The following is a 27208-nucleotide window of genomic DNA, read 5'->3' as shown; positions in this document are numbered from 1 at the left end:
AAGCAGCTCTTTTTTCAACTAGTCCAAAAGCCATTGCTTTCTCCCAGGGTGAGCACACTCTTTCTAAGGCAATTTCTCCTGTGGGTTCCCCTCGCTAGTGCCCAGAAGTTAGCAAAGTCACAGTGCATCCATACCCCTACCCTCTTTTTTCTTCTTCCATTTTTGTATTTATTTTTAAATTTCTGTAATTTCACCATAGGGTGCCTCTTTCATGGAATTTTACTGGGGGTGGGGGGTTCCAGGTGATGTCATCTTATACTCATAACCCTCCCATGTTTCCCACCATTTCTTCTGCTTTCTCTTACCATGGAAAATCCATTAAGCAGAAAAAGACGGAAGAGCACCATAATGCCCTCTAATTAGTAGTGCTAGGACCCCTCTCTGGAAGGTACCCACTGTTATCGTGAGGGCAAAGCCTGTCCTTTACCCTTGAGACTGCATGACCCGAACCTCTCTGCCAGTGATCCCTTGGGGAGGGAAATGTGTCTCTTTCAGCAGTGCCACATTTTTTAGTGTGTGGAAGCAACTCTGTAGCACAGTGTGCTAATCAAATATGCTTTGCTTTGAGGTCTTAGGCTGGAGGCAGGTAATACATTTCTAAGAGAGATGAAAGTTATATGATAGAGGCGTTTTTCTTATGGTATACTTCAGGGCCCTCCAGATATTCTTGGACTCCCAACTCCCATTAGCTCCAGTCAGCATGGCCAATGATGAGAGTTGTAGTCCAGCAACAGGGCTACAGATTCCGGCTGCCTTAGGTACACAGTAATTTCTTCTGTACCATTGTTGCCTCTTGTCAAAGTGGTTTTGCAGGTTTATGAAGTTCTAACAGAATCCCCTACAAAATGTGTGAACAAAGATGTTATCTTAAACGTGTTTTTGCATTTAACATGCAGTTTTTAAACAATGGAAATATCACTTGGGGGTTGAACATTGTCAGGATCACAGCAGGTGTGGAGGGCCCTTCTTCCCCTCCTTCCATCCTAAGGAATAGCCCTCCTCTGGAGGTAGTACAGATATTGGGAGTAAATCCCCAATTGATGCCAATGAGGGATTTCCTTCCAGTGCAAATTCCCTTTCCGTGCCTGCAGTGGTCTCAGTGTTCAGCAACCATCCCAGCTGATTTTTAAATTTTGCATTTCAAAAACCTGCATGTTAAATGCAAAATGCACATGTTTAGTTTGGCCCAGAGGCAATAATGGAACAGGAAAAAAGGAGTGAGTTCACTAGGAGCAACAATGGCTCTACCATGCCAATTTCAGCTCACTGAAAAAAAACTACTGTCTGTCTCCAGCCTTTGATATCTTCCAGAGACACAACACTTAATGAAAACACATAACAAGTTCCATTCAGGTCTCACAGAACCTTTGGAAAGCAGAGTAAAAGGTAAGGCAAAAGCCAAACAAATTATATTAGCATAGGATGCAATCCTACTCCAATAGTCAAGAACTAAACTATTGATTCTAATGGCGTAAAATTGCAGTCATAATTATTTCCAATAGATAACTTCAATTAATTAAGTTGAAGTATTGCCCGTAATGCTGGTTTGAAACTCAACATTAAAAAAAATAAGATCATGGCATGTGGCCCCATCACTTCCTGGCATATAGAAGGGGAAGAAATGGAAGCAGTGACAGATTTTATTTTCTTGGGCTCCAAGATCACCGCAGACAGTGACTGTAGCCATGAAATTAAAAGACGCTTGCTCCTTGGGAGGAAAGCTATGGCAAACCTAGACAGCATAGTAAGAAGCAGAGACATTACCTTGCCGACAAAGATTCGTATAATCAAAGCTATGGTTTTCCCAGTAGCAAGGTATGTCTGTGAGAGCTGGACTATAAGGAAGGCTGAGCGCTGAAGAATTGATGCTTTCGAACTGTGGTGCTGGAGAAGACTCTTACGAGTGCCCTGGATTGCAAGGAGGTCAAATCAGTCCATCCTAAAGGAAATCAACCCTGAGTGCTCATTGGAAGGACAGATACTGAAGCTGAAGCTCAAATATTTTGGCCCTCTAATGCGAAGAGAAAACTCTCTGGAAAAGATCCTGATGCTGGGAAAGACTGAAGGCAAAAGGAGAAGGGGACGGCAGAGGATGAGATGGCTAGATAACATCACTGATGCAATGAATATGAACTTGAGCACACTCTGGGAGAGAGCGAAGGACAAGAAGGCCTGGCATGCTATGGTCCATGGGGTCACGAAGAGTCAGAGATGACTTAATGACTGAACAACATTGCCTGTAATAAGGAAAATAATTCTTTGTAAATTAACAGAAGCTAGTTTTTTCTGAGCTCTTATTTGTAAATATGGCTCAATGTAAATGCTGATTGATTTTCTTTTGTGAAAAATGTGTGGAAAGAAACTAAGAATATATAGTTTAAATATGTAATATAGCACAATCAGTTTTTAAAACAAACATTCAAAATGTGAGAACCTGATTATGTTTGGCTTTTTTCCCCTCAGCTATTGATAGGCTATGAAAATGGGACTGTAGTATTCTGGGATTTGAGATCAAAAAGAGCAGATTTAAGAGTATATTATGATGAGGTAAGCTATTTCTATTTTCTTTAGAAGCATAACCCGTGTGTTAAATATTTTGAAAAATACTTCTAGTTAAAACAAGTCTATTTTCTAAAATACATGCAATGATTGATTCATTGTATTTGTCCCAGAGATGTAGCTGTGTTAGACTGTTACAGCAAAAACAAGTAAAGGCTATGACATTTCTTTGTAAAGTTCAAATGTATTCAAGATAATCGCAATGACCATTCACAACAGTATATAGCACAACCTCCATAGCTTTGTTAGGCTTATTTTATTTATTTGTCCTCTTTATTAGAGCTAGTATGGCACAGCCAGCAGAGAATGGGGGACCTGAGCTCAAGCCCCTACTTAGCCTTGATTGAAGCTTGCTGGGTATCCTTGGGTCAGACAGTCTCTAGTGGCCTAACTTACTTCACAGGGATAAAATGGGACAATCTGCATGGATGGTGCTCTGAGCTCTTTAAAGGAAGAATGGGATACAAATTTCATTAAGTTTTTGTTTAACTTTATCTCAGACATTTTAAGCAGGGAGCAGACACTTTCCAAACCTTGTTCTCACTTAGGTGGCAAGCCTGTGTCTGGGTAGTACCACTTCATACTACAAAGTGGGGCTCAAATAACTAAGAGCTTCTCTGCATTATGGAAAACCCCCACAATATTACTGAGACTTTCTGTTTACGTTTACCTGGCATGATTAGGTGGGCTCCTTTAGATGATGAACATGAGGTGGAATTGAAAATGCCCTTTCTCGGCAACCTTAGCAGAGAGCTTTCTATATTTTTCAATGAAACAGCATCATCTAGTGGCGGAAGTATCTCACTACGCACTGCAGAAATTATGTTTTTTTTTTTTTAAAGTCCGGTTTATTTCCAGTCTTTTTTAAGATGGAATAATCAGGAAATACCACTGGATGTGCCCTGGAGGTTGATGTTGTGTAAAGGACCTGTAAACTTCTGTGAGAGGCCAATCACAAGTGCATGATAAATGCCTTGTGTAGAAATGGCCTTAATGCTCCTTGATTTAAAAAATAAAAGGAGAGAACCCTTTCCTCTGATATGCTAGTTTTTTTTTCTATGGAGGAGCATTCAGTCATGTGAGCAACACCCACAATGAAGTAGAGACCAGACGTAGGTTTACCACTTCATTGAAAACTAGGCTTCATTGCCTTGTCTTTCAATCCTTAAGGATCATGGGATCGAACAAAAGGAACAACAGATTGAACTAAAGGAAATACCTTTTCATGCAATGCATGATTAACTATGCCATAGGATAGCATATGCCATTGGCATATACCATTTTTAAAAGGATTAAATAAGCTAGAATCAATTAGGAATAGTGTGTCTTCTGTGCAGAGGTTTATACTCTTGAAAACTGCTTATATGCGACAAACAGTAGGGAATGGCTATTACCATTTCATCCTGTTTGTGAGCTTCTCAGGGACATTTGGCTGGCCATTCGCAGAAACAGAATGCTGTCTTAGATGGATTTTTAGTTTTTAAACCTAATCACACTTACACACTAAAGCTGTTCCCTTCTGCTCTTTCAGTTAGAAGTAAGTGCCAGTAAACTATTTCAGTGTAAACATGCACAGAATTGGACTACAAGTGTTTCTATTTCTATTTGTCTGCTTACAATTGAACTACTTGGGTTAGGATTGGACATGGATAGGATTACATTGTTGATTTGACTCAACGTGGCTGTCCTTTAGGGTAAATCCCTACCTTTAAGCCTAGCCTACCTCCTGAATTGTTGAGAGGCTAAATCCTTCTTTGAGCTTCCCAAAGAAAGGAGAGGCTATACATAATAAATAACTAATCTCACTTCCATAGTTTTATTAATATTGCTTACCAATTCATTTCCAGCCTCAGTGTAAACTTCTGGTAATAACTTTTAATCCCTAAACGGCCTGGAATCTGGCTTCCTTAAGGATCATGTTCGTCCATGTGAATCTGCACGGCCTTTAAGATGAGCATCAGAGGCCTTGATCTCTGCCTACTGTTAGAAAGTTCTGACTGATGGATACCAGGGAGAAGACCACCTTGGTGGTGGCACAACTGTGGAATTTTGTCATCAGGGAAATCTGACAAGCTCCTTCCCCATTTATAGATAGCATTTGAAATGGAAGCCATTTTATAATTGACTGTGTTCTCTTTATTGAATTCTGCTGGCTTTTAATGCTGTTGTGTATTTTTTAGTACTTTATTTGATTTTTAATATTGTATTGCAGCATTATATTTAACAACTTGCCTGATAGCCATACATGACCAGGAATTTCATTCAGTCAAGTTCATGCAGGTGATTGAATGGGCTAGTGGGGGAGGGACGGATCACTCTCTCCTCTACCAGCCCACTTGGTTTCTGTGCTAGCCATGGAAAGAAGGAAAGCCTCTTCCTCCATGACCATCATGGAAATGCAGCAGGCTGGCAGAGGACGGACTGCTTGGTAGATTTTTTTTTAATAGCCTGTGTTTCCATGCTGCCTGCAGAGGAAGAGGCTTCCTGTCATCTGTGGCCTGCATGGAAATGCAGGTTACTGGCATCTTAGAAGGCTAGTAACTTGTGTGGGCTATTTTATGGTAATTTTACTAGATTATTTTATTGTTAAAATGAGTTTAATGAAATTCACTTAAAATTAGTTTGAAAAGTGGGGCATAAATAAATAAAATAATATGGAGCTGGTCTAGATTTGCAGAATAACTATGGGGAAGTATTTCTCAGGAATAGCTGAATGTGCTATGTATTCTGGTTTTATGTACACAAGTTCCCTAGAACTAGATGATGAAAAGTTTAGCTCATTGAGATAAGAAGTTCTTAGCTTTGCTAACTCAGAATTATACATATAATGGTTTTACTTATTTAAGAGCTTCGGCCATTGGGCGGTATAGAAATGAAATAAATAAAATAAATAATTTCAGCCAAGTGTCATATACAGGCTATTCTACCTGTTATTACTATTTTGTCTTTTAGGCTGTTCATTCTATTGGATGGCATAATGAAGGAAAGCACTTTATGTGCAGTCATTCTGATGGCAGTTTGACTCTGTGGAATCTAAAAAGTCCCAGCAGGCCTTTCCAGATAATCATTCCGCATGGTAAGATATGCAAGGTACTGTTGATACTCAAAAAATGCTGTTAGGTCACACAATAGTGAACTTATATTCTGTAGCTAAATAATGCGTGGACTATTGTTTCTGTGGGCAAATGGAGCAGTTCTCCCTTTACCTCTGTCATACTGCTAGCTCTGATCCATCGTCGTCATCATCATCAATAATATTTATTTATTTATTTGATGCGTATGTTGCCTTTTTACCAAAAATGGCACTCAAGGTGGCTTACAATCACGGATAAAAACATCAATAAGCAAATAAAAAAACAATGAAAAACACAACAACTGAGTAAAAACAGTATCCAGCAAAACAGACCTGCTTACATACTACAGGCCCTCTTGAATAGACAAAGCAGTCTTTGTCTGCCTGCAGAAGGACAGCAGAGAAGGAGCAAACCTAGCCTCCCTCAGCAGAGAGTTCCACAGCCAGGGAGTAGCCACTGAGAAGGCCCTCTTTTGCGTTGCCATCAAATGTGCCTCTGAAGGTGGCAGTCTCGAAACAGCCTATCTCAAAAAGGCAGCCTGTCTCAAAAAGCTTAAGAACCAGGCAGGCTTGTATGGGAGAAGGAGGTATAATCAGGTATAAATATGAAAGGCTTCATCCACAATACACAAAATCTCCACCACCACACCACAAAAGTATCCCACAACATTTGGATCATAACTAATACCCAAATGCCTGGGAAAATAAGTATGTCTTTGCCTGGCACTGAAAGGATGACAATGTCAGGCAAGCTTCCTTGGGGACAGCATTCCATAAACACATTCCACAGAAAAGGCCTGGTCCTGAACTGCCACCCCCTAGCTTCTTTCAGAGGGGCACTCAGAGAAAGGCCTCTGAAGCTAATCCCAAGGACTGGGTAGGTTCATATGCAGAGAGGCAGTCCTCGAGGTACAGGGCTCCTGAGCCTTGTAGATTGATAACTGTAGAAATATAATGGAAGTACTGCTGCATTTGGAGTGGGGTCCTTGTTTCCATGCTTTTCCTAGTGTTCCTAATGTTTTCCATGCTTCCCTAACCCTAACCTCCCCCCCCCCCCCGATTTTTAATAGTAGCTGCTTCACATGATCTGGACTGCTATTGTGACAGGGGTATTGAGTATCTCTCCCCCCGCCCCCAAATCTCCAGAAGTGGTGCCCTAATGAGGGTCACACTACACTACCTGTTGTTGGGACAAATCTCAGCAAAGAACAATGCATTTTAGAATTAGATTAAATCTCTGGAATAAATATATTAAACTGTTTCTGGATGTGGATCATAGCAGGATTCTTGGTTGTAGTCTCCCTCTCAGGCCTCAGAGAGAAGGAGAGGGGTTAAACAGCCTCTGGCTTTACTTCCTGGAAGGAAACAGACAAATTCCTGGATAATAAGGCTATCAATGGCTACTAGTCCTAATGGCTATATGCTACCTCCAGTATCAGAGGCAGTATGCCTATGTACACCAGTTGTTGGGGAATGTGGGTGGGAAGGTGCTGTTGCACTAAGGGGCCCCATCTACATGGGGCTGTTACTCCAGTTCTACTCCACCCCCAAGTCGATAGATGATGCACACTGCTCTCCGTAGCCAGCCCGGTGTTTCTTGCCCTAAATACGTTTTTTTTTTCAAACTCATTTTGTGTCGGATTGTCCTGTCACAGTGGTTCAGTGATGTTTGGGAGTCTGTGTGACCTCCACTGGCTTCAGCACAGGCTTGTGGAAGTGGTGCTGATTGGTGGAAGGGAAAGTTGCGTGGGGTGGGGGCGTGGGGACAGCAGAGGGGTCAACATGTCTACCAGGAAGTAACTCATTGCCTTCAGTTCCACTTTACAGGAGCAGCCCTGCTATTTTGAAACTGCGCTGTTGCAAACATGGGCTCAGTGGCTGCCTCTCACTTTAAATAATCATTGAGCTTGGGAGTGGGGAGTGGAGCTAGCCGTGCTGTTTTGAAACTGTGCAGCTACAAAGGAGCACAGCTAAGAAATGGTGGATGCCTGTTGATTTGAAGCTGCATAGCTAAGAAAGGGTGGATGCCAGGTCGGATGATTGTCACGGATGTGTACTCAGAAGCACTTCATTGAGCCCGTGGGGTGGGGGGTGGGGAAAGCCTGTTGATTGGGCAGTTAATATACATCAAAGACAGCGTGCTAGTTGCTCTCCCTCCTCGCTGGCTCTGCACTCTCTGCTCTCAGCACCTCTTTCACTTCTGCTCAGTCTCCGGGCGGCAGAAGCTGCCTGCTTGCCTGCTCATAAATGTGTGTGGGTATGTGGGGTTTGTCATGAACGTCTACTCGTAAGCAAGTCCTCCATTGCACTTCGTTGAACATGCGAGGTAGGGGGAGCAAGCCTCCACTCATTGGCTGTCCCACACCTATGCAATTGCTGACTTTTATTCCTACTTGCGGCTAGGGATGGACGAAAGGGACTTACCTGGTCCCGCAGCTTGCTTCGCGTTGGCGGGGAGGTGCTTCGGTTCTCCCCCCGAAGTTCAGGCGAGGGGGGGAGGTGCCCCGCCTCGCCCGGCCGAAATTCAGGCCGGGGTGGAGGCGCCCCATCCCTCGTCGCCGAAATTCAGGCCGGGGAGGAGCGCCCCGTCTACCCGGCCACGAAAAAAAAGATAAAGTAAAAATAAACCGAAACACACCCGTGATAGGCTACGTAACGATTTACGTAGCCTATCACGGCTAGATTTCCAAAGTCAGCCATGACAGGCTACATAAATCGTCACGTAGCCTATCACGGGTGACTTTGAAAAAAAAAAAACGCGTACGCAAATGGCGTTCCTTAGTTTGCGTTCCTTAGTTTGGCACGTCTAGTCTACGTAAAGATTTACGTAGACTACGGCGAAAATAAGGGAACGTTATCTTTCATTGATCTCGCTCCTCTTCTTGCCGCTTTTCCCCTTCTCACAGAGGGAACTCAAGCAGAACACAATGGGGTAATTTGATGGCTCATTATCTGCGATCGATTTAAAAATGAAACAAAGGGCATTTAGTGCAGGAGATGCCTTGGAGGTTTGCCGTGTCATGTAAAGAGCCTGCAAAGTTCCGTGAGGGAACAATCTCAATTGCAGGGTAAAAGCTCCATGTGAAGAAAGCCTGTGTGTACCATGGAAAGAGCTAATTCAGTTCTGTGAAAATGTGGATTTTCCCAAATCCCTTCACAAAGTGTTTCTGTTTAGATTGGCCCATGTTCTGCTTGTGGTTTCCTGGTCATCAGCTGGTTGGCCACTGTGTGAACAGAATGCTGGACTAGATGGACCCTTGGTCTGATCCAGCATAGCTCTTCTTATGTTCTCCCTGGCTCAGCTTTAGCAAATAGCCAAACTCTGGAAGAATCCCCCTAGCCTGGCTGCCTTTAGAACTTAAATGCTGCCTCCCAACTGATGCCCAATTTCTGCTTCCTCACCCACTATTTCCTGCTTCTTCCTAAGCTTCCTTGTGACTGTTGTATGTTATAGTGACTGAGAAATATCGCTGTCACCTGGCAACAGGTCTTGTGTTCCTCTGATATCGTTGCCTCTGATGAGTGGGGCAACAATTTCCCACTGTGTTGACCCTCAGTAGTTCATTGCCCTCTCCTCATGCTGCACCAGCCCTCCATCTTGCCCCACCATGTTCATGCCTTACTCTTTGCATGTTTGCAGTATGCATGCTCAGGACAGAAGTTACTTGTCAGTGATATACCCTGCCATGTAAAGCATCAAGCTGGGGCATATCCCTTTGGGCACATCCACTGGAAAGGAGCACAGGAACTGCTGCTTGATCTGCCACAGCAAATAGTGGCCCTTCTTCTTTGTAAACAGATCTGCTGAGGGTAAGAGCTTCAGTCTGCCACTTGACATGGCAGTTTTGGGTACTTGGGTAAAAGCATGAGCAAACATACCAACCTGTTGTTCAAGCAACAGAGTTGCAGGTAAACAGCGACTCTTGAATATCTGTCAAGAAATTGTGACGATGACCTCCTTGACATCTCTAGAACAAAATTTGGACTTAGAACCCTAAAGGGCACCCCTCGAGACAAGGTGCAAATGGATTCTAGCTTAGATAAATATCTAAAAGTGTCTCTCTCACATCTTTACTACAGAGCTTGATATCCTGAAAGACCCAAGAGCCATCCGGCCAGTTCTCAACATTTTTATGATCTGTAGCTGAATATGTGAACTGACTTAATGGGAAAGTTGTGGAGAACATGTGCACCTACCCTGTTGGGTGGGCCTGACTGCAGTGCTTCTCCCTAACTTATGGCTGCCACCATTTAACCCAAGAACCTGAGTGAGGGGGGCTCCATAGAATCATAGAATAGTAGGCTTGGAAGGGGCCTATAAGACCATCGAGTCCAACCCCCTGCTCATTGCAGGTATCCAAGTCTAGGGTCTGCTGGTTTTTTGTCTGGGAGGGACAATTACCAGCTAAAACTCTGCAGACATTTTTGTGTGAGTTGGCCTTTTTTCTCTTTGATTAAAGCATGTAGCATGAAAGAGTGATCTGGCATGCAGAAGAGGCAGATCCTTTAACTATACGTTTATTAAGACTGAGGATAAGAGATGAGGAAGAATTCAGACAGGTAGCATTGAAACAGAAATAAAATAGTCTATTATCTAAGGTTGCAATCTTATACCCACATCAGTGAGTAAGTCACAAAAGACATGTATAGGAATGAACCTACATTAGCGAATCTTAAAGAGAGGTCCCCAAACTTAATTGCCCAAAGCAAGGATCTCCCAAGACGTTGTGAGATGATAAAAGGATTTTCACAGAGAAAAGACTCATCTTTTATCCCTGAAGACTCAAGAGAGGGAGGATGGTACAGGGAGGAGGATCCTCTAGTCAGGTGTTGCCATGTCATCCAAAGAGTTTCTTGTACACTGAGGCATGGCAATCCAGCATGTAGGCAGAGGGAGATTGGCCAGCAATACTTCTCCAACCCCAAGAAGATGGAAGTAAGAAGTGTGAAATGGAGGAGTGGAGGAGGGCTAATGTTGTCCCTATCTTCAAACAGGGTAAAAAGGAGGAACCTGGGAACTACAGACCAGTCAGTCTGACATCAATCCCTGGTAACATTCTGGAGCAGATGATAAAGCAATCCATCTATAAGCACCTTGAGAACAATGCAGTGATTACTCGACACCAAAATGGATTTGTCAAGAACAAATCCTGCCAGACGAATCTGATCTCATATTTTGATCAGGTAACCTCCCTGGTGGACTGTGGGAATGCTGTAGACATAATATACCTCAACTTCAGCAAAGCTTTTGACAAAGTGCCCCATGATATCCTGATGAGCAAACTAGCTCAAAGTGGGCTAGATGAAACAACGATCAGGTGGATCTACGGTTGGCTACAGAATCGGACTGAAAGAGTACTTATGAATGGGATCGTCTCAAACTGGGGAGAGGTAACGAGCGGGGTACCACAGGGCTCAGTCCTGGGCCCAGTGCTCTTCAGCCTTTTTATTAATGAGTTGGAGGAGGAGGTGCAAGGAATGCTGATCAAATTTGCAGATGACACAAATTGGGTGGGATAGCTAATATTTTGGAAGACAGAAACAGAATTCAAAGGGATCTGGATAGACTGGAGCGCTGGGCAGAAAACAACAGAATGGAATTTAATAGGGATAAATGCCAAGTTCTGCACCTAGGAAAAAGAAACCAAATGCACAGTTACGAGATGGGGGATACGTGGCTCAACCACACTACAAGCGAGAAGGATCTTGGAATTGTTGTTGATCACAAGCTGAATATGAGCCAACAATGTGATGTGGCTGCAAAAAAGGCAAATGCTCTTTTGGGCTGCATTAACAGAAGCATAGCTTCCAAATCCTGGGAAGTACTAGTCCCCCTCTACTCAGCACTGGTTAGGCCTCATCTGGAGTACTGTGTCCAGTTCTGGGCACCACATTTTAAGAAGGATGCAGACAAACTGGAGAGGGTTCAGAGGAGGGCAACAAAGATAATCGGGGGACTGGAAACAAAGCCTTATGAAGAGAGACTGAAAGAACTGGGCATGTTTCGCCTTGAGAAGAGAAGACTGAGGGGAGATATGATAGCGCTCTTCAAGTACTTGAAAGGTTGTCACAGAGAAGAAGGCCAGGATCACTTCTCAATCATCTCAGAATGCAGGACACAGAATAATGGCTCAAGTTACAGGAAGCCAGATTCCAGTTGAACATCAGGAAAAACCTCCTGACTGTTAGAGCAATACGACAATGGAACCAATTACCTAGGAAGGTAGTGGGCTCTCCCACACTGGAGGCATTCAAGATGAGGCTGAACAGCCATCTGTCAGGGATGCTCTGACTTGGATTCCTGCATTGAGCAACGGGTTGGGCTCGATGGTCTTGTAGGCCCCTTCCAACCCTACTATTCTATGTTCTGTGATTCTGTGAGGTGGCATCTTGTTCATTTTGTCAACTTTCACAAGCAGGCTCAGTGCAATCGGTTCACCAGACTTTGCACTTTGCTCTGGGATCAAGCTTGAGGCTGGTGGACATTGATCTTAAGTCTAAGGATATCAGCCAAGAGGACATCAGCCAAAGTGTTTCAGGTGTTCAAGGACTCTCCCTTAAGGTGTCAGGGACTCTAGTTGGTTCTCATGTGGCTTGGTGGCTCTGGGGTTGACAAAGCCATCAGCACCATCCACCTCCAAGGTTGTTTGTGCCAGCCCGCCAACACTGGGCCGGTTGCTGAATATCACTACAACTAAGAAATCGTTTAAATGAATGAGAGCTCATAAATTGCTTCAGTCGGAGCCAAAGAAAGGTTAAAAAGCTAAAATTTTATCTTCAGTCTTTTAGCCTTCTATGGCCCCAGCAACTCCCCAGTAGCCTCAGTACCAATGCCATTAGTCTTGACACCAACCATACCAGCACCACCTCCTTAATTTGCCAGTTCTGGTACTGGAATGGTTGGCTCTGAATCCAACTTAAGAAAGCCATCCAGTAGATGATCCCCTGGTAGCTGATATTTGAGAGGTGTCCCTATGTCCCCCACTGAGGAAGAGAGTGGACAGTAGACGTAGTCGATCACTTTCTTGTCATAGACATCCTCGTGCATCTCAACTGGGGTCTCTTGATTCTTTCTGTTCAGGCTACTTTTATTCCGATTGAGGAGGCTAGGGCTCCAAGTGCTGTGAGACACCTTGGTATTAATCTCATTCCGACTGGGATTGGAGATCACCTTCCTGTTGGGATCCTCCTCAATGCCAATATTGCAGTGATGAGCGTCTCTGGAAATATGGCAGAGGTTGATGGAGATGCCTACTGATCATGCCACCGCTACCTGACACACTCCATCAGCTACAGTGTCAAGGCTGCCACTGGAATCAGCAACTTTTATTGCCCCATCAGCTGTTTCCATGATACCACCATTATCTGTACCAAGGGCTACTTCTGCAATACCACCAATGGAAGTGTCAAGCAGAGCATCGCATGTTTTACCATTCACTACACTACCCAGCACGACATGCGCTAGTGTTTCCACTCAGACTACCTCATCATACCCAGTAGTAGTAGTAGTAGTAGTAGTAGTAGTAGTAGTAATTCAGTTTATAACATACATATATAGAGAGTGGCTTACAAAGTTAAAAAACAATTTAACAAGAAACCCAACAATAAAAACAATACAGCATAAAATCAACAAAGAGGAACAAGAGTTCTAAAAAGGGAAGGCCTGCCAGAATTATAGTCTTTAATTCCTGCTTTAAAATATTCAAAGAGGTCAGCAGGTGCATTTCAACCAACAGGTCATTCCACAACTGAGGGGTGACAAAGGAAAAGGTCCTCTTGCGTGTGGCTGCTAATCTCACATTAGGCAGATGCAGTGGATAATCCTCAGAGGACCTTAGGTCCTCTAGGTCATAGGGAGGAGGCACTCCCTAAAATAGATACCCTGTAGATATGAGCATGGGACTCCCATCAAGGCAAAGTACTCTACAGCCCTCCCACTGACAGGAGGAAAGGGTTTCTCCACAGTCAGCTGTAGAGGATTACCAGTCAGACCTGATGTCCTATTCTTCAGTGGCGCCATCCATTTAATCTCTGGTTGGAGTGGCAGGGAATCAAGATAGTCAGAGGACCCGAGACCATTCTTGGAGCAAATACTCCACATGGCCCAATCCTTGGGTCTTGAAACCCAGCAACCAGTGGTTCACATAAAGGAACTAGTATTTGATGCCATACAGTCAAAAACATCTCCTGGGGCGAAGCCATTGGGCAACCAAGATGGCTGCCTAATTCAGAGCTCTGCATCAACACTATGCAAGAACAAAGGCAGCTAGCATAATCACAAGCACAGATGTCTAGTTAAACAACACCAACAAATAAGAGATGGCTCAGGGACCCTCAAGAAACAAAACAGGCATCTTAGCTTATAGTTTGGGGTGAAGCATGTCACTCCAGATTTGGGCCTGGACAATGAGGGTGAAGCAGAGGGCCCTATGATGGCATGAAAAACTCCTAGACCAGCAAATGAAGGTATGGATCTACTGGCTGAGATAGCTGATCAAATCAGGGCCTGAGGACAAAATGGACGAAAGCAATAAATCTCCTAAAAGTAAAACAGACCAGGTGCCAAAAAACTAGGTGAAATTGGGAATGCAGCTAATGAAGCTATGGATTTGGGACTAGGCAACCAGAGGGCAAATAGAACAAACTGCAAGAAGACAATGAGGCAATGCACCAATGGCCAATTGCCAACGGGTGAGCCCGATGGAAGTTTGGCGGGAGCATGGACATGCTCTATGAGCTCCCAGGACTGATTGTCCGGGCCATAGCCTTCCAAGACGACTAGATAGTAGAGTTTGCCACAGAGCAATCGGGCCACCATCACTTGGAGTCGAGGATCCGTGCCACATGGTACTCATCGTGAACAGGCGGAGGTGGTGGAGTCGTGCTGCCTGGAAAGTGGTTGGCGTGGTATAAGTTCAATTGGGAGACATGGAAGACTGGGTGAATTTTCAAGGTTCTGGGGAGATCCAGCTGGTATGTGACAGGGTTTAGCTGCTGGTGTACTGGAAAAGGGTCCTGATAACAAAAGTCCAGCTTCATGAATGGGCGATTGGACCGGTAGTGTCCCACGGAGAGCCAGACCTTATCCCCCACCTAGATGCAAGGCCCTTCCTTGTGTCGCCGATCTGCTTGTTCCTTATAGGCGGTCTTGGCCTGTTCCAAGTGGCGGGTGAGCTCCACTTGCGTCTCTTGGATATGTGTTACCCGGTCGTTGACAGAAGGGACAAGGGAAGCAGCGGGTATGCATGGGTGATCCCTCAGGTGGTATAGGCAGCCCGCCTACACATCAAGTGTGGGACATCCGGAGCGGTCTGGCTGTCCTCCCCTGCCTAGTCGAGCACCTGTGTAAGGGTCTGCGGGCAGAGCCTAATGAACCTGCAAAACGTGATCCAGGGTTCCATGGAGAAAGTTGGCAGAAGTTAGCCATGGTGTGGGGGTGACATTCTCTCCCAATGGAGCCTCCTCTTTTCAGGAGAGTGTGTCGGCTTTTCTTCTCAAAGACATTCGTGAGGTCTTGGTACTGAGCTGGGAGGGTGACTGGATCTTGGGGCAGGGGTTCCCCCACATGGAGCATGGGCAGAGGTGCCCCCGGGTCATGTGGATTCCCTGCTCCCATACTAGCTGGGGACAGAAGCACTGACTAGAAGCAGATCTCCTGGCAATAAGGAGACTCGAACTTTGAGGGCCTGCTGGCTCCAGGAAATGGTGGGGTCATGTTTAATTAACCATGGGATCCCCAAAGCTACTGGATAATGTAGGGTCCCAATGAGGTCGCAAGAGAACAGTTTCTGATGACCAGGAGCGGCCAGCATCACCAAGAGGAACATCAAATGTGTAACGGGCCTGGACAACAGGGGTGGGCCATTGAGCCCCTCCACTGGTACAGGAGTGGGCTTGGCTTGACTAGAGATATGGAAATCCTTTGCAAAGGACATGTCCATGAAGTTGGAGGAGACTTTTTTCTCCTTCTCTTATAATACTAGAACCTGAAGTCATCCCATGGAGCTGATCGGTGGGAAATTCAGGACAGATAGGAAATAATTCTTCACACAGTGCAGAGTTAAACTATGGAATTTGCTACCACAAGATGTAGTGATGGGCACCAACTTGGATGGCTTTAAAAGGGGTTAGATGAATTCCTAGAGAAGTCTATCAGTGGCTACTAGTCTTGATGGCTATGTCTTACCTCCAGTACCATAGGCAATATGCTTATGTGCACCAGTTGCTGAATAGGAGAGTGCTATTGCACTTGTGTCCTGCTTGTGATTTCCTGGTCAACAGCTGGTTGGCCACTGTGTGAACAGAATGCTGGACTAGATGTAGGGATGTACGAAAGGCACTTACCTTTCACGGATTATGTTGATGGGGGGGCGCTCCGTCCCTCCCCCCGGAATCCTGGACGGGGGGGAGGCGCTCCGTCCCCCCCCCCCCAGAATCCTGGCTGGCCGGCTGTGCTCCGCAGGAATTCTGCGGAGCCGCCAGCCGGCTCCGCCAGCAGCCAGACATCCGGCCACTGGCTAGCAGGGACGCAAATGGTGGCGGCCGTAGCCACCGCCGTTTGCATCCCTCCAGTCAGCCATGATAGGCTACGTAAATGTTTACGTAGCCTATCACGGCTGACTTAAAAAAAACGCGCTATTTGCGTTCCCCTTATTTTCGCCGTCTTAGTCTACGTAAATCTTGACGTAGACTAAGACGTGCCAAAATAAGGAACGCAAATGGCGGCGGCCATGGCTGCCGCCATTTGCGTACACGCATTGTTTTTTGTTTTTAAGTTTTACGTAGCCTGTCACGTCTTTTTTTTAAAAACCTAGCTGTGATAGGCTACGTAAATGTTTACATAGCCTATCATGACTTTTTGTTTGTTTGTTTTAAACTGGAAATGGTGGTGGCCGGTCGGAAGACCGGTCGCTGCCGCTACACCGCCGCCGGAGCTGCTGCCGTAGCCGCCGCCGCCGCCAGGAAGATCAGCCCCAGGTAAGTCTTCGTCCTGGGGGGGCAGGGGGACAGACCGTTCCACCACTGATTTCGGGGGGCCGAATGCGCTGGCATTCGGCCTCCCCAAGATCCGTGGCGGAATTCTCTGACATCCCTAACTAGATGGACCCTTGGTCTGATACAGCATGGTTCTTCCTATGTTCTTAATAGCCTGGTATAGCTGTTATGCCTCACTGAGTAAAATGAGAAATTGCTTTCCTCTAAGTGTTTACATCTTCAGACACTGATGAGAATGAATCATTTTAGGATGTCTAGTAGTAGTAGGTTATGTGTTGAGAATTAGGGCTCCTTCACACAGAGCCTTTATCCTGCTTCTGAGATTGCTCATTCATGGAAGTTTGCAGGCTCTTTAGATGATGCCGTAAACTTCCAGGGCATCTCCTGCACTAAATTACCCTTATTCCATTGTTAAAACGTTCAGAGATAATGAGCTATTAAATTACTGTGCTTCCGTTCCACTTCAGTTCTCTTCGTGAAAAAGGAAAAGCTGTAAGAAGAGGAGCTAGATCAATGAAACATATGGAAGATTCAGATAAAGGGGAGAAGGAGGGGGAAAGGGGAGGGGGAAAAGGAAGCATGTGTAAAGGGAGTCCGTTGCGATCCTGAATTTAAAATGGAAGCAGACAGCCCTGTTTTAAATGCAGGAGTTAGGCTGGTGTAGAGATGTTCTTAGTGTAAGTTCCTAATACCATCCACTTTTCTGTACTATTCATTTGAAGGTAAGCTATAAGATTCCACTCACTCCTAGAATCATTGCCTCATCTCTGAATTTAAAGTTTTAATGGTTTAATTTAAAATTGTGGTTTTAATGTTCTATATATTTTAAATTGTTTTATTGTGTGTTGTTTGGTTTTAGTTTTTGTGAACCGCCCAGAGAGCTTCGGCTATTGGGCGGTATAGAAATAAATAAATAAATAAATAAATAAAGTTTTCCAATTCTTCCAAAGTTTTAGCCAGAAAGTTAGCCTGATCTGTATTATATCTATAGTGTGCCAAGTGTGATCTTTTCCTTGCCAATAAATCCCTTTAGGAAGAGGTATCTACCCCCTCATATTTTTATACATCTACTGTTTTTAAATCTATGTCCCTACTAGGCATTATTGCAACCCCCTTGAATTGGAGGTGCCCTTAAGCTGCAAAAGTCTCTTCTATACCTGGAAAATATAACAACTTATCCATGTCCCTTTTCTCCTGGAGGAAGATGACATTAGGTTTAGCTTCCATTAGCACCTTTTGGATCTGTTGCACTTCATTATTGAATCTTGTTCTTTCACACTGAAGGACATAGGTTTTATAATTACCATTATAAATGAATTTATAATCCTTAAACCCATTCAGGTGGCATATTTCTAGCTACAACAATGCATTGTTGATGGTGTCAAAATAAACTTAACCCCCAAAACTTACCTCCCCCAATAACTTAATAATTATAATAAACCAGTTCCGTGATATCCATCTCGGTTCAGGAAAACTTGGTTGGGATCAGATCCCAACCCTGCAGAGCAGGCTTTTTCTATATGGTTAATTGGCTGCAGCAATACACAATACCCCTGCCATATACTATGATATAATGAAAATTATAAGCATAAGTAGTTAATTAATAACATGTGCATATCATTGTGACGATGTCACATTTAGGGTATTCCTTTCCTTTGCTTGTATCAGGCTTGTAGGTTTTATTCCTTATTTGCTGCCTTGTTTCCGAAGTGATTTCATTTTCTTTTTGAGGAGCAGAGTCCATCCCTGTTGTTTAGGAGCCTCTGGGCTTTCCTCTGCTGTTTCTTCTTCCTCCTCCTGGCCTGACGATATCTCCTCTCTGGAATCCAAATTCATGTGTAGGAGGGATTCTCTCAGTTCCCATGTGTGGTAATTATTGTGGTGTCACTGTCTGACAACAATCCCGGATATCCCCATCTGTAGCTAATACCTGCCTTCCACAGTTTGTAGCATGCCCAGGCTAATGTCTTGAAAATACTGTAGTTTCCCGTTGTTCATATAGAAGTTTGTGCAGATGCTGGATAAAATGGCGTTCTTCAATTCCAGATTTTTAAAGCATACCAAAATATATCTCAGCTGGGCATTGTTTAGTGAATATTTCTTGTCACTCTATGGGTCCTTTCTAGGTCTGAATGAGTCAGTTTTAATTCTGGTATGGCCTCTGAAAGCCCTGCCAGGAAGAATCCTAATGTATTATTTTGCTTCTACTGACTCTGCTATTCCTCTAAATAGTAAATTGGGCCACTGATATAGTTTTCCAGGGACTCCCCAAGGCACCAGGCTTCAGGCTCACTACTTTATTAGTTAGCTGCCACGTTCCTTACAAGTGCAAATCCTCAGAGACTGTCAGACTACAAAGGTAAACAGCTACTCCGCATAATTACAAATATCAATAGAGGAGCCAAGTGGGAATCAGAGACGTTGCAGGCAGTTTGAACAAGAACTTGCTAGCCAGAATAACTTAGGAGGGAATGTCCCTCCCTTACAGTTGTGCCCCCCTATGTAAGCTATCACACATAGCCAACTGGATGGAACATCTGAGCTCCGCCTCTAACTTTTCCCGCTTCTCTCTGCACCGGACTCTAGCATCCCTCAGGTCACACCCCACACCCTCCTCCTCCTCCAAGATCTGGGTTCTCATGGGGGAGGAAAGGAGAGGGCCTTCAGGTCAAGCCATCTGCAAGCCAAGTTCCTGAGAAGAATGCCTATCCATATCTGAGCTCACTAGGGAGGAAACCTCCCCCAGTTCTGGCTGTTCCCAATCTGAATCTGAGCTGCTAACTATCTCCACATGCTCAGAATCATTCCTGACATCATCCCCACTCCCACAATGCCTCCCCCCACCCTTTCCCTGTGGGGGCCCTGGCTGTCTGGGGGTGTTCCAGATTACGGTGGTCAACTTCAACTGGGTGCTGTACCCCTCTAGAAGATGTTGCTACATTTCTTACGCGAACTTTATTGCTAAAAGTTCCTTTTCCCAGATGGTGTAGTTCCTCTCTGAAAGGCTCATTTTCTGGGACTGGTAAGCACAGGGCTGCAACTCTTCCCCCTCTGTTCCCGGCTGTAAAAGTAGAGCCCCTACAGCAAACTTGGAAACATCTGTTTTAGGGATGGTGGAGAATTTCTCCCCGAAACTTCGGGGGGCTGAGCGCCAACGTGTTCGGCCCCCCGAACAAGTTTCGGGGAGAAATTCTCTGCCCCCACACCCCCCCCCGGGATGGGACTTACCTTTGCCGAATGTCCCTCCTGGTGGCGGGTCCGGCCGGCGGTTTGGCGGGTCTTCGTCAGGGGCGGGGGCGGCAGCCGATCTTTCGACCGGCTGCCGCCGCCGCCATTCCAATAAAAGAAAAAAAAAACGCCCCCGTGATAGGCTATGTGACGATTAACGTAGCCTATCACGGCTAGATCTGCAAAGTCAGCCGTGATAGGCTACGTAAATCGTTACGTAGCCTATCACGGGTGACTTTAAAAAAAAAAAAGCGCGTACGGATAATGGTGGCCCCCATAGGGAGCCGCCATTCCCGTTCCTTATTTGGTCGCTGTAGTCTACGTAAATCTTTACGTAGACTACGGCGAAAATAAGGGCAACGCTATTTGCGTTGCCCTTATTTTCGCCGTAGTCTACGTAAAGAATTACGTAGACTACAGCGACCAAATAAGGAACGCGAATGGCGGCTCCCTATGGGGGCCGCCATTTGCGTACGCACTTTTTTTTTTTTAAAGGCACCCGTGATAGGCTACGTGGCGATTTACGTAGCCTATCACGGCCGACTTTGCAGATCTAGCTGTGATAGGCTACATTAATTGTCACGTAGCCTATCACGGGGGCGTTTTGTTTTGTTTTTTAACTGTTTAGTTCGCGGTCGGGCGAGGCGAGGCGCCTCCTCCCCGGCCTGAATTTCGGCCGGGCGAGGCGGGAAGCCTCCCCCCCGGCCTGAATTTTGGCCGGGCGAGGCGGGAAGCCTCTCCCCCCCCGGCCTGAACTTTGCGGGGGGAGCAACAAAGTGCCTCTCCCCCACCGCGAAAAGCTTCGAGGACAGGTAAGTGACTTTCGTCCACCCCTAATCTGTTTGCACTACAAAGGGTTTTTGTGGGTTAGGATGTAGGAGGATCAGTTCAGAGCTAAACACTCACTTCAGCTCTTCAAAAGACTGTTGGGCAGAATTGGACCAGTGGAAGGATGATTTCTTGCCTTTGAAGAGGTCTGTGAGAGGAGCCATAAGTTTTGCATAGCCGGGCAGGAACTTTCTGTAAAAATTGGCAAAGGCCAGGAATCTTTGTAAGTCTTTCTTGGTTGATGGAGCCTGCCAGGACAGGACTGCTTGGACTTTTGCCGGATCCTTTTTTCTTTCTTTCTTTTTAAATACTTTTTATTCTATTTTTTTAATCTTTATAAATGAAATAAACAATACCAACAAGCTAATCAATAACTACAATTTCCCAACAATACAATATTCTTTGGGGGACACAGCAATAACGAAAGAGGAAAAGGAAAAAAAAAAAAAGAGAAAGAAGGGGGGGAAAAGAGAAATAAAAAGAAAACAGAGAAAGAAGCAGGAAAAGAAAAAAGCATGAATATATATATATAAATTCCATTACACAGAAACTTCAAATCCCATTCCACTTAAAAATTATACCTATGACATTGGCAATATTACAACTCAATACAGTATACATAATCGATCTTACATTTCAGTATCATATAATCAGTCTTATAGCAAGGAAGCAGGCCTACAATTCATTTCCAGTAACCATATATTGCCCTTCAGCTAACATTTGATATTAAAGCTTAACAATTTAACCAGCCGAAAATCTTACTGACCAATAATGATAGTAATAATAAAAAAGAAAGGAGATTTAAAAGGATTAATAATAATACTAACAAATCACTAATAAATTTTATAATATTATATGATAATAAATCTTAAAATCAACCTTACAACAATCGCTAATATAGTTTGTACTAGATATATAAATGAGTGTGCACATTTCTATATACCCTCAGACAGTAAATTTACATACAGTATATCATATCCATTTTAAAAAGAAAGGTTTTAAAGAAAAGAGAGAAAGAAAAAAGAAAAAAAATGAGAGAAGATAAACAAAAAGAACGGCTATTTATATGAGCAATTATCTCTGGCCTGGCCTGAATCTTCCAGACTAAATATAACCAATTAGCAACACATGTTTGTAGATTCCAGTTCACGTTGGTGGAGCAGAAATCTCACGCGATTTTCATTTAGCCACGCCTTCACCATTTAATGATTTAGAAATTTCTTCATCTGGCCTTCAGAAAAAATGCAAAATGTAGCAGGATATTTTAAGTGATATTGTAAGTTCATTTGTTTTGCCAGATTTTTCTCCTTGGTAAATTGCCTTCTTTTCTCAGCAACCTCTTTGGTGTAATTGGGAAATAACATAACTTTATCTTGTTTCCAAAAAAGGTTTCCACCCTCTCTTGCCAAACGCAGGATATAATTTTTTGTGGAGATTCTTGCAAATTGAACTATAATCGTATAAGCAGTCCCTTCGGCATTTGACACACGGAATGCCTGCTCAATATCAAATGAGTAATCAGATGGCACAGGGAGTATCTCATGCAGGAACTTATCTACAAAAGTAGACAAATTTACATCAGTATGTAAATTTTTAATACCAATGATACGTACATTTGCCCTGCATACAGAAGCCTCCAGTTGAGAAATTCTGACAGAAAAATTGTTGAAAAAAGCTTATTATGTTGTTTCATTCCCTGCCACCCAATCTTGCAGCTCATTAATCTTTGCCTCCATTTTTTGCCAAGAAGTGTTGATTAAATCCACAGCCCCTTGCAGGGCGGTGATGGAATTTTGAATAGTATCCAGCCTCTTTGCTTGTTCGGCAAATTGCAAGGACAAAATTTTTATCAAAGCAAGTAACTCCTCTGAATTTTTGCTTCTCGGAGCCTTTGCCAAGGGAGGTGTGTGCGGGGTAGGCGGGGAACCTTTTTTTCGCCTTAATGTAGTCATCCTTCTCTTCAAACAGATCTTGCAGGTCCTCAAATCTTGTTGATATATCTTAATCCATTCCTCAAGTGTTGTTGGTGTTTCTTAATCCATAAACTACAATGGAGCATGTCAGCCCTATTTTCTCCTATTTAAATAGGAGGTTCAAAACAACTTTGAGCAATGATTAAGCTCTGGCAGACTAGCTCCAGAGTCCAGCCCCCCTGCTAATACACAGAGATAGCTAATCTTCCAAAACTTCATCCAAAGCTGCTCCTGCCCCCCCTTTTCATTCCAGGGGAGAGATGAAAAGGTTTTTCAACCTTTTAAAGAAGCTGTTTGAGATAGCGTCCCGCGGAAGCATGCTGCAAGGGCGACATTGGCTCTGACCGGAAGTGGACTTTCGCAGGATCCATTTTGATGCCTTCTGCTGAAATAATATAACCCAGGTAGTCCAAGGTTGTCAAATCAAAAGCGCACTTCTCTAGGTTAACAAAGAGACAGTGCTCCCGGAGGCTGTGTAAGATGGCTTTCACATGCCATTCATGTGTCTGGGGGTTTGGCGAAAAAACAAGGAAATCATCCAAATAACTAATGAGGAATTTGTCCAAATAATCCCTGAAAATGTCATTCATAAAACACAAAAATATAGAGGGGGCATTGGCCAGCCTGAAACTCATAACCAAGTATTCATACCTGCAACGGAAACATATCTTCCATTCGTCCCACCCCGGGGTGCGTATTAGATGATAGGCGCCATGCAGGTCTAATTTGGTGAAAATCATGGCTTGTCCCAGGGATTAGCGGGAGGGGGTATTTGTCGCTTATAGTAATGGCATTGAGGTTTCTGTAATCATGCACGGGACAGAGCGCACCCTATTTCTTTTTTACAAACAGAGTCAGTGCACCCGCAGGGGAGGTGGAGGGACGAATAAAATCCCGCTTCAAGTTAGTGTCCAAAAACGCCCAGAGAGCTCGAAGTTCTAGCTCCAACATTGAGTACAGCTGCCTGGTGGGGATGGTAGCTCCTGGGATTAAATCAATGGCGCAGTCATAGGGACGGGGGAGGCAGTTGGTCAGCCTCCTTCTTGTTGAAAACATCCCTGAAAGCCGCATATTTGCTGGGTAAGGACACTGGAGTAGAAAGGCTGCGTTGAGGTGAGGGAGAGGGAGAGGAAAGGGTTAATGCCTGAAACATCGCTGCTCCGGCTCCCCGAAAGCAATGCTGTTGTAAGGGGATGTCAACTGCACACGATGAAGCTCCCATGAGATCTGGGGATTGTACTTGGAGAGCCATGATATGCCTAGCACAATCGGGTACTGGGGCACCATGGCTAGATGAAATGGAATTTGTTCTACGTGCCCCTGGGAACATAAGGTGACAGGACTTGTAATCTGCATGACTGCTGCAGACAAGAGAGGATGCCTGTCAATGGTCTCCACTTTCAATGGGGAGGGCAGGAGCAGAGCAGAGATGTTGCGTTGTTGAGGAAATTCTTCATCCATAAAACTGGTAGTAGCCCCAGAATCCACCAATGCCATGATGTGTCCCCCCCTCCGCCCACTGGGGAGATTGGAGATACAAAGGAAGAAACAGATGGGACCGGGGAGAGGTGTGTGTGAGGCTTACCCTGGTGGCGGATGTTCCTTCCTTGCTGAAAACTCCCAACAGACTAGTCAGGCCTGGGGGGCAGGAGGTGGTGAGGGAGCTGGGGCCTTTGGTTGGGATTGGCAGACCCTGGCGTAATGTCCTTTCTTACCACATCTGAAGCACTGGCCTTCAGAGTGTCGCTGTCCCTGCTCTTCCAGAGACAGTCTGGAGCGGGTTGCTCCCAATTGCATTGGGGTGTCTTCTGCCCCTGCGGCAGGGCTGCTGTGGGGAGGGGGCAGTCACCATGGAGGGTTGGGAGGAGGGAACTCCAAGCTAACAGAGCTTTTCTTGGCTAGTTGGCACCCTTCCAGCCGACTGTCAATCTACAGGCATGATTGGATGAGCTCAGCCAGCGTCGGTGGGCGTGGGGCCTGTGCTGACTCATCCAAGATCTCATCATTCAAGCCTTCCAAAAATTGGGCCACAAGAGCAGCATTGTTCCACTGTAAATCCTGCACCAGCAAGTGAAAACTGGTCGCATAACCTGATAAGAGTCTTTTCCTTGCTTGAAGCAGCGGATTTCCTGGGTAGCTGTTTCCACACGAAGGGGGTCTCCAAAAAAAGCCCCCATAGCATTCATGAAACCCTGGTAGTTCGCCAGCAAGGGGGCATTAGCAAGGAGAAGCGCTGAGGCCCGTTTTGCCGCTACTCCTGAAAGCAAGTTAATGATAAATCCCACATGTATCTGGTCCATCTGGAAGTGTTCTGGCCAAAGGCACATATACAATTCTGATTGGGCCCGGAAAGTTGGAAACAGCCCCTTGTCTCCAGCAAACTTCTCCGGCAGTCCCACTGGGCATTTCCGATGAGGAGAGATCGGGGGTGGAGCGGGTTGAGCAGCTGCTTGTAACTCCTGAATGAACTTTTCCCGCTTTGCTCTGCTCTGGACTCTAGCAATCCTCAGGTCACACTCTGCATTCTTCTCCTCCTCTGGGTTCTCACGGGGGAGGAAAGGGGAGGGCCTTCAGGTGAAGCCATCTGCAAACCATGTTCCTGAGAAGAACGCCTATCCATATCTGAGCTCACTAGGAAGGAAAGCTCCCTCAGTTCTGGCTGTTCCCAATCTGAATCTGAGGTGCTAACTATCTCCACACGCTCAGAATAATTCCTGACAGGCAGCATTGTGTTTCAGTTGCTCATTCCTGATCTTTGCTACGCCTTGCCGGTTCTTGACCTCTGCCTGTTTGGACTCTGCTTCTGCCTCTGGCCCTGGTGCAAACCTGCTAGTAACTGACCCCTGCCTATTTGGACTCTGCTTTTGCCTCTGGCCCTGCCATGCCTTGCCTGACCCTTGCCTAGGGAACCTCTGCTCTCCACCCACCTCCACCCCTCCTGGTCCCGGGGTTCTCGCCAAGGATGCCTGCTGCCAATGCCCTGGACCTGACAAAAGCCAGCCTCCTCACTGTCCATCTCCGCCTGCAGTACAAAAATTAGAGAAGCATGCGGGGAGAAAACATGCTTTTGATCCTATGCCACTGTTATTGCACAGCAATCTACCACTCCCAGGCACAAGCACCTGTATCCGCCACAATAAGGGAAAACGTCCCCTGTGCTGCAGGCCGTGGTTACCTGTACGTGTGGCATGGGCTCTTGCAGTGGTTCGCACTAACCATCCTGCACCGTGGTTAGCCTAACCACCCTTCCCCAATGTGCACCTAAACAGGGACAGTGTGTAGTGCTGGATCATATTAGACACTTCAACATCTGCTGGATCATTAACTGGTTTTTGAGCAGCTTGTTTAGCTTGGTGGGCTTGCAGTATGGCTACAGCTTTATCAACCTTTGAACAAAGAGATTCAGGAGACTCAAGCTAACAGAGGAGTTTGGAGTTCAAGCCATGCACTCTAACAACATACGAGAGTGCATGGCTTGAATAAAAGGGAATAGGCATTCTCCCAACATCTTTCTTTGTTCTTGTGAATGTAAATTCAGCATGTGAAGAATTAATGGTGGAAGCTAGATTGAAAGGAAAAACACAAGACTTGGAAATAATTATAAGTTTCATCTTCAGAAGTAACTGCAAGTCTCAAGCTCAGAAATTACTCTCAAGACCCAACCTCAGAAAATATTCTAAGTAGGGATGTACGAAAGGCACTTACCTTTCACGGATTATGTTTATGGTTGGGGGGGAGGCGTTCCGTCCCCCCCCCGGAATGCTCGCCGGGGGGGGGGGAGGCGCTCCGTTCCTCCCCCCCCAGAATCCTGGCTGGCCGGCTATGTTCCGCAGCAATTCTGCGGAGCCGCCGGCCGGCTCCACCAGCAGCCAGACATCCGGCCGCTGGCTAGCAGGGACGCAAACGGCGGAGGCTGTAGCCGCTGCCGTTTGCGTCCCTGCAGTCAGCCGTGATAGGCTACGTAAATGTTTACGTAGTCTATCATGGCTGACTTAAAACAAAAGACGCGCATACGCAAATACGTTCCTTATTTTGGCACGTCTTAGTCTACGTAAACGTTTACGTAGAATAAGACGGCGAAAATAAGGGGAACGCAAATAGCGTAGATGCTATGCTATTTGCGTTCCCCTTATTTTCGCCATCTTAGTCTGTGTAAATGTTTACGTAGACTAAGATGTGCCAAAATAAGGAACACAAATGGCTGCGGCCATGGCCGCCGCCATTTGCATACACACGTTTTTGTTTTTGTTTTTAAAGTCAGCCGTGATAGGCTACGTAAACATTTACGTAGCCTATCACATTTTTTAAAAAAAAACCTAGCCGTGATAGGCTACGTAAATCTTTACGTAGCCTATCACATTTTTGTTTTTGTTTTAAACTGGAAATGGTGGTGGCGGAAGCCGCCGAACCGCCGCCGGAGCCGCCGCCACCAGGAAGATCCACCCAAGGTAAGTCTCGTCCCGGGGGGGGGGGGGGGCGGAGGGGTGGCAGGCCGTTCCGCCACCGATTTCGTTGCGGAATTTTCGTACATCCCTAATTCTAAGCCCTAACT

At 45.2% G+C, this 27208-nt stretch overlaps 1 protein-coding gene across 1 annotated transcript in view; it reads left to right on the top strand.

Annotated features, from left to right (window-relative positions):
• Positions 1-27208, top strand: part of STXBP5L (syntaxin binding protein 5L) — a 285752-nt gene that overhangs the window by 84195 nt on the left and 174349 nt on the right. Inside the window, exons 7-8 of the mRNA XM_084835365.1 lie at positions 2464-2547; positions 5512-5635. Of these exons, the coding sequence (XP_084691491.1) occupies positions 2464-2547; positions 5512-5635 (208 nt within the window). The remainder of the gene's footprint in view (positions 1-2463; positions 2548-5511; positions 5636-27208) is intronic.

This window comes from Heloderma suspectum, chromosome 2 (assembly GCF_057233095.1).
Source record: "Heloderma suspectum isolate Gila_16-S chromosome 2, 16-S_ref, whole genome shotgun sequence".
NCBI classification, from domain to species: Eukaryota; Metazoa; Chordata; class Lepidosauria; order Squamata; family Helodermatidae; genus Heloderma; species Heloderma suspectum.
The sequence above is the reverse complement of the archived record's forward strand: the minus strand, read 5'-3'. Positions and strand labels throughout refer to the sequence as shown.